Source organism: Pleurodeles waltl, chromosome 7 (assembly GCF_031143425.1).
Source record: "Pleurodeles waltl isolate 20211129_DDA chromosome 7, aPleWal1.hap1.20221129, whole genome shotgun sequence".
Taxonomy (NCBI): Eukaryota; Metazoa; Chordata; class Amphibia; order Caudata; family Salamandridae; genus Pleurodeles; species Pleurodeles waltl.
In genome coordinates this window covers 1,359,550,774-1,359,564,222 of record NC_090446.1, presented here as the reverse complement: position 1 = coordinate 1,359,564,222, position 13,449 = coordinate 1,359,550,774, and the positions used below count along the sequence as shown (strand labels likewise).

Below are 13,449 nucleotides of genomic sequence, written 5' to 3'. Positions count from 1 at the left end.
GCAGCAGGCCCACTAAAGCAGCAGCCTCCTACTCAAAACTTGGTTAGTTCTACCAAGACGGCCACATTAGTATGTGTCGAAGTAGGACAGAGGTCACATGTAAATTTAAACTGTCCAAGTGCACACCATTTTAAGGAACATTAGTCCTACCTATTTTTGATAATCAGGAATAAGTTGCTCACCTGTGCAGTCCGTACCATCTGAGCACTTAAGTCTCACACACAAACTCCCTCTCTCCACTACAAATGTACGAGTTTACAATGAATAGAAACTCTTTCACATTTAACTTTTGTTTCTCACAATGATTCAGCTATTGCGACTGGGAACGAACGAGATCCTTGATTCTTACTTGCCCCCCATTACCAATCGATAAGAAGCTGCCAATGATGGAAATTAACAGGAAGATAAAGGAATAGGCCAAAAAAAATCAAATGAAAAACTGAATACCAGGTAAGTAATGTATAACGAAAGTTCTTAATGAGACTACAAGAAAAAAGGACAAGGAAAGGCACAGCTTGGCCACCACTTTCTTCGTTAAAACTTCCCACGGTTAAGCAAGCGTCAAACCCAGATTTTGAAAAGTAAATGCCCACAAGATAGTCACTGGGAACCATTGTTACAAAATCCCAATAACCAATCAGTTAGGAGACCCTCGATAGTTCAACATTTTGGGAAAAAATACACATGAAAGACCAGATTTGTCCGAATGTTCATTTTTCAAATGATGGAACTAAGAGTAAGAAAGGGACAATCTACCGTAGAGACAGTTACTCACAGTTCATTTGTTTCTATCTTTACTAAGAGGAGAATACACAAGACTGAGTAACTGCAAGTATCTCCCCGCTGTATCTCGCAACCTTCGGATAGAGGGACTCTACTTTGGTTTTGGGAGGAAACACTTGGACATACAGGATATAGGTCAAACAATCCTTCTCGCTGAAATATACATTTTGTAAGTTTAACTTGTGGGTGTTAAAAAAACGGCAGTGAAGGTAGAGCACCCACCTAGCTGGTTTACACATATACTACTGGACCCACTCTCACATGTATGCAAATAGGTAAATTATGTTGCCAAAGCTTCCCATCAAACTGGATTCTGAGTGAAAGGCATTATCGGGCAAAAAGAATATTTAAGATGGTAAATGACATACGTTTTCTACCTATGTCCAGATAAGATACGAGGAGGAAATGACATCAAGTCACAATGCAAGATTTGAATTTGTGGTAGACTCAAAACGCCAAAGTGAAAAACAGCACTAAAACAAAGGAGCACAAAATAAAAGAGCATGCAACAGTGCTAACTGCGAAATAGGGGGTTACAAAGAGGAGGTGAATAGTGGAGAAGGGAGCACAGGCAGCGTAAACTTGTGTTCCATGGGACGAGTTAAGGTACAAGCCACATAATACCACTAAATACACGTTTGGAATAGTGGGATGATTTACCGTTTAAAAAGCTGTGACATACTCTATCTGTATTGGCAAAAATAAATTACTTCTAGCCACCTGAAAAGTTTTCTGCGGTCAACAAAAAATAGGTCAACGGTACAGGACATTATTGCATTCAAACGCATTTACAATATGAAACAGTTTAGGTTTCCTTTAAATTTCAAAAATTGTGCTGAAAAATCAAAGAAAAAAAGAAAACTTACCTGTAACATTAGTCCACTAGTGTACCTCCAAAAATTACATTTCTGCATGTTAATCTACACACGCTAGAGAAGCAGCTTTGTACATACTACTATAAGGGGACAACCTGTCTATGCATGCACATAAGGCAATGATAACTTGCGAATGTGTGATTTCCACCCAGAGATAACACATTTGACAGGAGATGCATGGGTCAAGACCGTGTCTCAAACTGATCTAGCAAGTTTGTGTACAAGCAACTGGCCCCAAGGAAGGTCGGTCTGCTGACGGAAAGGCGTTGCAGACCAAAGTAAATCTTTAGTTTCCGTTTGGTACCGAGAAGTGCTGTAAAAAGAAGGCGCAAGTTGGTTAAACGGTAGCTCTGCCTCCACATACGTTTTAATCATGGCCTTGAGGGCAATCTTCCTCTCCCTATCGACGAACTTGTCGATGAGGTAGGCAGACATGCGAGGAGCTGTGCGGTAAAGGCGGAAAAAGCGATGGTAGTTTGAAAGGGCCCATGCATTTCGCAGGGCCAGAGAGTGAGCTACGCAGGGCTCCGCCTTCAAAGCCTTTGTGAGATACGCCAGCTCCGTTGTAATATCTGTGGGAAACAAAACAGAAAACATAATATAATAATGCCATCCACACATCCCATCCACATGAAATGCATGAAGAATTCTGCTCTTGCCTTACCCCCAGAATTTTTGGTGAAGATATAATAAAGAATCCGGTAGGCAGTGAACTCTCCAACATTGCCAGCAAGGTTCTCAGAATATAAAGACTTAAGCTGTGCTTGGCACTGGTTGAATTCTTCGTGATCTCCCTGTAGGGAGAAAGTTACAGTTGGATGACAACCAATTATCCTAATATACAATTTAAGCAGACAGTATTTGTTTCATATTAAACAGGAGCTCAATTACACACACAGGCCTGCTCATGGAGGAATTGGCTTCTATCAAGGACCCAAGTCCAGGTGCGAAACATCACTACAAGCATTTGCATAGCCAACAGATCACCCCCTACAGACATATAGGTGATATCCAGGTACGCTGCTCATTAGTAACAATAGCTACGTGATAGCACTGGCTGGGCACTTTAGTTAGTATGCAGGACAACCAAATGACACAAAGTTCATATCCTCTGCCACCTCCTAACCTTACTGTAGCATAGCAGGCCTACATGCTTTGTGTAGGATAGTCATACATTACTGTGAGAGATCAAGATAGCCAGACTCTAAGGCCTCAGGTGCCAGATTGCTAGGTTGAGCTGTTTGGCGTACGAGTGACTGAAGTTGTGGAGCATAGAGATCAAAGGCTGAATGGCCCAGTGGTGACCACCAAGATGAGTGAGAGGAATATTTGCCTCATCTTCCTTGCCACGCAAGTAGTGGGAGAGGAAAGAGACCAATTTATCCACAGTGTCTGTGGACAGTGGGTACCTACAGGCGAAGTTTGGGTACTTTGCGTTTTTAGAATATGTGAACAGGTATATTTGTGGGGTGCCCCAGCTGTATATGAAGAGTGTAGTTCTCACTCGCAGACTTATTAATGCGCCCTGCTGAGCAGGTCCACAAAGTTGTTTTCCACTCCTGTCCAGTGCTCCGCCAGAAAGTGTAAGCGGTGGTTTATGTCCAGTGCGAGATCTTCTGCACTAGTACAGACAACAGAAAAGTGTGCTGGTCTGTTTTCATGAGAATTACCTGAAAGAAGGCCTTGAGAACTCAACACGTGGCCTGCACCACGAGGAAGTTGATGTGGCGCCCCAGTTCATAGGTGATATTCTTTGAGCATTGCTGTCAAAATGCACTCTCAATACACTCCAAGGTCCGGCACTCCCTCCCTATTGTGAAATTGCCATATTTTGCAGAGAAAAGAGGGTGGGTAAACCACTTGTCAAGGCTTAGACCTACTGTACCTCTAGATCACTAACGTCTAAACAGTGAATAAGTGAGGCTGTCCATAGGATTTAAACAAATGATTTTTTTTTTTACTGTCAATTCATTGTTCCAAAAGTCCATCAGTGCAGGTAGTTTCACAAAATTGCAAGTGCAAAAGGCAGCTGACATGTTTCACCCCCTAATCAGTTTGATAGCCAGGGGTTGCTCAAGGATGCAAAAACAAATAGCATACGTAGTGGTGAGTAGTTGAAGCTTGGACAGTGAATACATATGTCCATAACCATGTGTGAAATGAGGAGGAAGGGAGGGTGGGAAACATTCATGACTTTCTGGACAGAAGTGCTGACTTTTGTATACATGCCAGCATGCGTCTGTGTTCTGATTGTTAGTTTACCATTTGCAAGCAAGAAGTGTTATCAAGCTCTTACATAGTCCTGTCATGTAACGACATTAGACAGGATCTCGTGTTGGCATGGTAAATGGTACTGGCAAAACCACTAATTCTTGGTAGACAGGAAGAGGATAGCAGCACCTTTGGGACAATACACAAAGTCTGTAGGATCAGAATTTATAAATGAAAAACAATGCAACATATGATTTGATGTATGATCTCAGATATTATTCTGCCTTGGATTTCATTCATTGCATTATTTTGACCTATATTAGACTTAGTTAGATACGTGCCAAATGGAGCATATGGGTGAGACATTCTCAGTTTCTTGATTAAAAGGTACTCCTAGCTCTATTTGAGCATACTACTCTAATAACATATTTTCTTCAAGTGTGCATGACTCTGTATTCACATGAGTAAAAGGGCTCTTTTTTTCATCTGGAAGGAACTGGCTCCCTGTTGTAGTTACCCCCCACGCTCCTCGGGGTAGCCACCACCTGGGCAAGGGAGAGGGTCACCTGGGGGTCGCATCCTTCAGGTCCTGGGGACTGCGGGTGCAGTGTTTTTACCAGGCGTCGGGTTCTTGGAAGCAGGCAGTCACAGTGAGGGGGAGCGTCTGGATTCCCTCTGCAGGCGTCGCTGGGGGGTGTCAATTCTGGCTACTCACAGGGTCGCAGTCCCCGGGGAGTCCTCCCTGTAGTGTTGTTTCTCCGCAGGTCGAGCTGGGGGCATCGGGTGCAGAATGGAAAGTCGCACGCTTCCGGCGGGAAACGTGCAGTCCTTTAAGGGGGGGAGGGGGGCTCCTCGGGGTAGCCACCACCTGGGTAAGGGAGGGGGTCACCTGGGGGTCGCTTCTGCACTGGAGGTCAGATCCTTCAGGTCCTGGGGGCTGCGGGTGCAGTGTTTTTACTAGGCGTCGGGTTCTTGGAAGCAGGCAGTCGTGGTCAGGGGGAGCCTCTGGATTCCCTCTGCAGGCGTCGCTGGGGGGGGGGGGGGGGGGCCTCAACTCTGGCTACTCACAGGGTCGCAGTCCCCGGGGAGTCCTCCCTGTAGTGTTGTTTCTCCGCAGGTCGAGCTGGGGGCGTCGGGTGCAGAGTGGAAAGTCTCACGCTTCCGGCGGGAAACGTGCAGTCCTTTAAGGGGGGGGGGGGGGGGGGGGCTCCTCGGGGTAGCCACCACCTGGGTAAGGGAGGGGGTCACCTGGGGGTCGCTCCTGCACTGGAGGTCGGATCCTTCAGGTCCTGGGGGCTGCGGGTGCACTGTTTTTACCAGGCGTCGGGTTCTTGGAAGCAGGCAGTCGCGGTCAGGGGGAGCCTCTGGATTCCCCTCTGCAGGCGTCTCTCAACTCTGGCTACTCACAGGGTCGCAGTCGCCGGGGAGTTCTCCCTGTAGTGTTGTTTCTCCGCAGGTCGAGCTGGGGGCGTCGGGTGCAGAGTGGAAAGTCTCACGCTTCCAGCGTTTCTTTGTTGCAAAGTTGTATCTTCTTTGGAGCAGAGCCGCTGTCCTCGGGAGTTCTTGGTCCTTTTAGATGCAGGGTAGTCCTCTGAGGCTTCAGAGGTCGCTGGACCCTGGGGGACGCGTCGCTGTTGCAGTTTACCTCCACCCAGTACAGGCTTTGTTACTAGCCACAGAGTGGCCAGCAACATGTGGCCAGCAACATGTCTGGTGTGAGGCAGGCTGGCAAAACTAGTCAGCCCGCACTAGAAGTCTAGTATGTTTTCAGGGGGCACCTCTAAGATGCCCTCTGGGGTGTGTTTCACAATAAAATGTACGCTGGCATCAGTGTGCATTTATTGTGCTGAAGTTTGATACCAAAACTTCCCAGTTTTCAGTTCAGCCATTTTGGTGCTGTGGAGTTCGTGTATGACAGACTCCCAGACCATATACTCTTATGGCTACCCTGCACTTACAATGTCTAAGGTTTTGCTTAGACACTGTAGGGGCATAGTGCTCATGCACCTATGCCAACACCTATGGTATCGTGCACCCTGCCTTAGGGCTGTAAGGCCTGCTAGAGGGGTGACTTATCTATGTTATAGGCAGTGTGAGGTTGGCATGGCACCGTGAGGGGAGTGCCATGTCGACTTAGTCATTTTCTCCCCACCAGCACACACAAGCTGGCAAGCAGTGTCTGTGCTGAGTGAGGGGTCCCCAGGGTGGCATAAGACATGCTGCAGCCCTTCGAGACCTTCCCTGGCATCAGGGCCCTCTGTACCAGTTACAAGGGACTTACCTGGATGCCATGGCGTGCCAATCGTGGAAACAAAGGTACAGTTTTAGGGAAATAACACTGGTGCTGGGGCCTGGTTAGCAGGCCTCAGCACACTTTCAAATCATAACTTAGCATCAGCAAAGGCAAAAAGTCAGGGGGTAACCATGCCAAGGAGGCACTTCCTTACAACTACTGTGAGATGGGCACACCCGCTATGCATATGTTGAGTTTTTATGTTACTGTGGATGTTTAAGTGGGTGAATGCAGGTATGAGCCAATGGGTGAATGAATGAATTCATGGGTGCAATGATAAGTGCAGGGTGCATGGATGACTTACTGAAACCCTAAAGCAATCAGAGGCAGCAGAAACATATCCAAACTCATTGTCATTGCCAAAGCTTACTGGTGAAAGGATCCGCTGCACTTACCTTTTCAAGTGCTATGCGTGCATGTGTTTCATACACTTCAACCGTGAACTCTGTTCGAATACCCTGAACCTGCAATCAAACAAAATAGAGGATTTAATAACCCTAATCTTTGCATGGGATAGCCTCCAATGCCCTTGGCACTACACCAATTATACAATATAAACCCTCCATTAAAGGGTATAATTATCCTAATAAACATGCAGTCCCCAATTATATCCTGCTCCACCATTAGTGATGATATTTACTCCTATCTGGATTACTTTTGTTGGTCACCATTTAGTCCCTAATGAAAGCATAACACAGTAAGCTCACAAATCTAATGTGTCATTGGAATAATCATTAAAGATTTCTAACAATTCTTCAATAAGGATACCCTTGTCAAATTACATTATTCTTTGCTTAAGGGCATCTATGAGCAACTCCTTAAAATGTAAGCTCCTCAACTTCTGTAATAGGGGTTCATAGAAGCTGTTTTTCCTTATCGTGACCAAAATTTGAGATTCTTAACTAGACACCTTTTTTCTCTCTGCCTCCCAGACTATATTCCACATGTCTCTGGATTCTAGCAAGAGGCAGAGTATCCCCCCGAAGGCAACACTTTGAATATTATATACCACAGGCAGCATCAGTTTAATAGACAAAGCTAAAAGGGGAGAAAATAGGTTCTTAGCCAATGGCAATTAGTTTAATAACAATATTCTTTTTCAAAATGTTCACCAATAATATGAACACCAATAAACAGTTCACAGATTCTCATTCTTGATTTCTAGAGTGTTCTACTGGAAGGGCAGCTCTTCAAAAAATTATCTAATCTAGTATAATCATGCCTATCATACTTCAGTTCAGAGTTAGGTATTTCCCACTATCAACATAACCTAAAGGGTCCTTGCTTTTTTCCCCCCACAGTACATAATTTTTAACTGCATCACCCAATTCTTTGAAAAATACTTTGTCTGGTTTTATCGCTATTTGGAGATGGGATAAACTTTTTCCAAGTTTTACTACTAGTGCCTCATTTGCTTGCAAATCAAATGGAGCCATCAGTATCAGCTCTCCCTCTCACCCATTTGTTTTATCCATTATTTCATTACAAATACCACCCTCCCCCCTTTGGGCCACGTAGGAAGTTGGCTCTGTATGTGCTATTTCAAAGTAAGGAATAGCATGCACAGAGTCCAAGGGTTCCCCTTAGAGGTAAAATAGTGGTAAAAAGAGATAATACTAATGCTCTATTTTGTGGTAGTGTGGTCGAGCAGTAGGCTTATCCAAGGAGTAGTGTTAAGCATTTGTTGTACATAGACAATGAACGAGATACTTACCTTCGGTAACGACTTTTCTGGTGGATACATTAGCTACCTGTGGATTCCTCACCTCATGAATACTCCCATGGCGCCAGCATTCGACGGAAATCTTCTTACTAGTCTCTGCACGTCGACGAGGACGTCACTGTCGCCCACGCGACGCCGTCTGACGTCATACAGGCAATAAGAGGTCCTCGACGACGTGCGGATGTCAGTACCAATCATTTTTTACGTGCATGAGAACAACCAGGCAATGCAATGAAAGAGCAAGGCAACATCCATTATATTGTAAAAATACACCACATTGTATGAATAACTGTAAATCTTTTTATGTACATATATATATATATATATATATATATATATATATATATATATATATATATATATATATATATATATAAATAAAACTCTCTCTTTTAAAATATATACACACACCAAGTATATACATAAAGATATATACATATATACATATATATATATAAATATATTATATATACATCTATTGCACCCTCAAAGACCAAGAGGAGCGCACTCAAGGATTACTTGGTAAGACCAGAAAGGCAACGGGGAGGCGGGTGGGACCGTGAGGAATCCACAGGTAGCTAATGTATCCACCAGAAAAGTTGTTACCGAAGGTAAGTAACTCGTTCTTCTGATGGATACAACTACCTGTGGATTCCTCACCTCATGAATAGAGTCCCAAAGCAGTACCACGCCCGGCGGTGGGTGCCTAAATGGTCAAACCAAGAAATCCTGCAGCACTGACCGTGCAAAATGGCCGTCCCTTCTAACCTCAGAATCCAAACAGTAATGTTTTGCAAAAGTGTGAAGGGACGACCAAGTTGCGGCCTTGCAGATGTCGACCACAGGAACACCTCTGGCCAAGGCCGAAGTGGCCGACTTAGCTCTGGTGGAATGAGCTCTAATGCCCTCAGGAGGATCCTTCTTTGCCAAAGAGTAACATATTTTAATGCAAAGAACAACCCACCTGGATAGTGTTCTCTTGTGGACTGCCTTTCCTCTCCTCTTGCCCACGTATCCAATAAACAGCTGATCCTCCAGCCTGAAATCCTTTGTTCTATCGATAAAGAAGCTCAACGCTCTCTTTGGGTCCAGACGGTGCAGTCTTTCTTCCTCTTTGGAAGGATGAGGCGGAGGATAGAACGTGGACAAAGTAATTGCCTGAGCCAAATGGAAGGGTGAAACAACCTTCGGGAGGAAAGCAGCCTTGGTCCTCAACACCACCTTATCCCCATAAAAAGTTGTATAAGGGGGTTTTACTGATAAAGCCTGCAACTCACTCACTCTCCTTGCTGATGTTATAGCTATCAGGAAGACTGTTTTTAAAACCAAATACCTCAAGGGGCAAGAATGCAAAGGTTCAAAAGGGGACCCCATAAGGAAAGTCAGGACTAAGGACAAATCCCATTGCGGCATAACGAATGGCTTTGGAGGATATTGATTTAGAAGACCTTTCAAGAATCTGATAACAATAGGGGATTTAAATAAAGATGGTTGGTCTGGAAGACATAAGAAGGCTGACAAGGCCGATAAATAACCTTTAATGGTAGCCACTGCACAACCTTTCTGCGCCAGAGATAGAGCAAAAGACAAAACGTCCGATAGATGAGCATGCAAAGGATCAATCTGCCTCTCTCCACACCACGCAACAAATTTAGACCACCTATTAGCGTAGATAGATTTAGTGGAGTGTCGCCTGGCCGCTAATATAACATCCACTACCTCAGGCGGGAGAGAGAAGGAACTCAGGTTGCCCCGTTCAATCTCCAGGCATGTAGGTGCAGACTCTGGAGGTTGGGGTGTAGAACCTGCCCCTGCGACTGCGAGAGGAGGTCTGCCCTGAAAGGGAGACGGAGCGGCGGGCACATTGAGAGTTGGAGAAGGTCGGAGTACCACACCCTCCTTGGCCAATCCGGAGCTATTAAGATTACTAGAGCCCGGTCTTGGCGAATCTTCCTCAATACTCGAGGAATCAAGGGTATGGGAGGAAACGCGTAAAGCAACTGGCCGCACCAGGTCATTTGAAACGCGTCCCCCAACGCTTCCTGCATCGGATACTGAAGGCTGCAGAACAACGGACAATGCGCGTTCTCTCGAGTGGCGAACAGATCTACCCGAGGAAACCCCCACCTCTGGAAGATTAAACGGACTTGATCTGGATGGAGACGCCACTCGTGGTCTGCCGAGAAGTGGCGACTGAGACGGTCCGCACGCACGTTCAAAACTCCGGCCAGATGGTTTGCTATCAAGCAAATCCGATGGTCCTTTGCCCAGGACCATAGTCGAAGAGCTTCTCTGCAGAGAAGGTACGACCCCACTCCTCCCTGCTTGTTTATGTACCAAATCGTGGTAGTATTGTCCGTTAGGACCTGTACCGACTGACCACGAAGGGAAGGGAGGAAGGCCTTGAGAGCCAGACGTACAGCCCGTAATTCTAACAGATTGATGTGAAAAATCTGTTCCTCTGGAGACCAAAGACCTTTGATCTCCAGATCCCCCAGATGAGCTCCCCACCCTAGAGTGGAAGCATCCGTTATGACTGTGGCCACTGGTGGCGACTGCTGGAACGGCTTTCCTTGCGAAAGATTGTTGCTTACAATCCACCACTTCAAATCCACAGCAGCATCTCTGGAGATCTTGACAGTACCCTCTAGATCCCCTCTGTGTTGAGACCACTGCCTTCGGAGGCACCACTGAAGAGCCCTCATGTGCCAGCGAGCATGCGTGACCACCAGAATGCAGGAGGCAAAAAGACCGAGCAGACGAAGGACCTTGAGGACTGGAACTACCGCTCCATTTCGAAACATTGGAACCAAATCCTGAATATCTTGAATCCGCTGAGGCGGAGGAAAGGCCCGACCCAATGTTGTATCCAGTACTGCCCCTATGAACAGGAGGCGCTGAGAGGGCTCTAGGTGAGATTTGGGCTCGTTCACCGAAAAACCCAGGTCGAACAACAACTGGGTTGTTGACTGCAGATGACGCAACACAAGCTCCGGGGACTTGGCTTTGATCAACCAGTCGTCCAAGTAAGGGAATACTGCTATCCCCTTCCTTCTGAGCTCTGCCGCAACCACCGACATCACCTTCGTGAAGACTCGAGGTGCTGAAGTAAGACCAAACGGAAGGACCGCAAACTGATAGTGTTGCGATCCCACCACAAACCGGAGATACTTCCTGTGTGACTTGAGTATCGGGATATGAAAGTAAGCATCCTGCAAGTCGACAGACACCATCCAGTCTTCCATGTTCAACGCCAAAAGCACCTGTGCTAGGGTCAGCATCTTGAACTTTTCCTGCTTGAGGAACCAATTCAAGATCCTCAGGTCCAGAATTGGTCTCAAACGACCATCCTTCTTGGGAATCAGGAAATACCTTGAGTAAACTCCTTGACCCCTTTTCTGCTCCGGGACCAACTCCACCGCGCCCTTTAAAAGGTGGACTTCTACCTCCTGTTCTAGCAACAGGAGGTGTTCTTGTGAACAATACGAAGGGCGGGGCGGGATGAGGGGCGGAAACTCCCGAAAAGGAAGGGTGTAGCCTGTTCCCACAACACTGAGAACCCAATTGTCCGACGTAACAGTCTCCCATTTGGTGAGAAAATGCTGTAATCTTCCCCCTACAGGAGAGGCGTGAGTTGGAAATGGTGGAAGCCTAAGGCTGCTTCCCCTGCTGCACCCCGCCAGAGGATGAGTGTAAGGAAATGCCTCCTTGGCATGGTTGCCCCCTGACTTTTTGCCTTTGCTGATGCTATGTTTACAATTGAAAGTGTGCTGAGGCCTGCTAACCAGGCCCCAGCACCAGTGTTCTTTCCCTAACCTGTACTTTTGTATCCACAATTGGCAGACCCTGGCATCCAGATAAGTCCCTTGTAACTGGTACTTCTAGTACCAAGGGCCCTGATGCCAAGGAAGGTCTCTAAGGGCAGCAGCATGTCTTATGCCACCCTGGAGACCTCTCACTCAGCACAGACACACTGCTTGCCAGCTTGTGTGTGCTAGTGAGGACAAAACGAGTAAGTCGACATGGCACTCCCCTCAGGGTGCCATGCCAGCCTCTCACTGCCTATGCAGTATAGGTAAGACACCCCTCTAGCAGGCCTTACAGCCCTAAGGCAGGGTGCACTATACCATAGGTGAGGGTACCAGTGCATGAGCATGGTACCCCTACAGTGTCTAAACAAAACCTTAGACATTGTAAGTGCAGGGTAGCCATAAGAGTATATGGTCTGGGAGTCTGTCAAACACGAACTCCACAGCACCATAATGGCTACACTGAAAACTGGGAAGTTTGGTATCAAACTTCTCAGCACAATAAATGCACACTGATGCCAGTGTACATTTTATTGTAAAATACACCACAGAGGGCACCTTAGAGGTGCCCCCTGAAACTTAACCGACTATCTGTGTAGGCTGGCTAGTTTTAGCAGCCTGCCACAAACCGAGACATGTTGCTGGCCCCATGGGGAGAGTGCCTTTGTCACTCTGAGGCCAGTAACAACGCCTGCACTGGGTGGAGATGCTAACACCTCTCCCAGGCAGGAATTGTCACACCTGGCGGTGAGCCTCAAAGGCTCACCTCCTTTGTGCCAACCCAGCAGGACACTCCAGCTAGTGGAGTTGCCCGCCCCCTCCGGCCAGGCCCCACTTTTGGCGGCAAGGCCGGAGAAAATAATGAGAATAACAAGGAGGAGTCACTGGCCAGTCAGGCCAGCCCCTAAGGTGTCCTGAGCTGAGGTGACTCTAACTTTTAGAAATCCTCCATCTTGCAGATGGAGGATTCCCCCAATAGGGTTAGGATTGTGACCCCCTCCCCTTGGGAGGAGGCACAAAGAGGGTGTACCCACCCTCAGGGCTAGTAGCCATTGGCTACTAACCCCCCAGACCTAAACACGCCCTTAAATTTAGTATTTAAGGGCTACCCTGAACCCTAGAAAATTAGATTCCTGCAACTACAAGAAGAAGGACTGCCTAGCTGAAAACCCCTGCAGCGGAAGACCAGAAGACGACAACTGCCTTGGCTCCAGAAACTCACCGGCCTGTCTCCTGCCTTCCAAAGATCCTGCTCCAGCGACGCCTTCCAAAGGGACCAGCGACCTCGACATCCTCTGAGGACTGCCCCTGCTTCGAAAAGACAAGAAACTCCCGAGGACAGCGGACCTGCTCCAAGAAAAGCTGCAACTTTGTTTCCAGCAGCTTTAAAGAACCCTGCAAGCTCCCCGCAAGAAGCGTGAGACTTGCAACACTGCACCCGGCGACCCCGACTCGGCTGGTGGCGATCCAACACCTCAGGAGGGACCCCAGGACTACTCTGATACTGTGAGTACCAAAACCTGTCCCCCCTGAGCCCCCACAGCGCCGCCTGCAGAGGGAATCCCGAGGCTTCCCCTGACCGCGACTCTTTGAACCTAAAGTCCCGACGCCTGGGAGAGACCCTGCACCCGCAGCCCCCAGGACCTGAAGGACCGGACTTTCACTGGAGAAGTGACCCCCAGGAGTCCCTCTCCCTTGCCCAAGTGGAGGTTTCCCCGAGGAATCCCCCCCTTGCCTGCCTGCAGCGCTGAAGAG

At 47.3% G+C, this 13,449-nt stretch overlaps 1 protein-coding gene across 2 annotated transcripts in view; it reads right to left on the bottom strand.

The window, feature by feature from the left end:
* The window catches only part of LENG8 (leukocyte receptor cluster member 8), a 130,015-nt gene that overhangs the window by 13,159 nt on the left and 103,407 nt on the right, over nt 1–13,449 (bottom strand). The window contains exons 12-14 of one of the 2 annotated variants that reach the window (XM_069200799.1): nt 6,558–6,626; nt 2,323–2,452; nt 2,023–2,230 (exon numbers count right to left, since the gene is read on the bottom strand). In XM_069200799.1, the coding sequence (XP_069056900.1) occupies nt 2,023–2,230; nt 2,323–2,452; nt 6,558–6,626 (407 nt within the window). The remainder of the gene's footprint in view (nt 1–2,022; nt 2,231–2,322; nt 2,453–6,557; nt 6,627–13,449) is intronic. The other variant, XM_069200800.1, reaches the window with a different exon arrangement.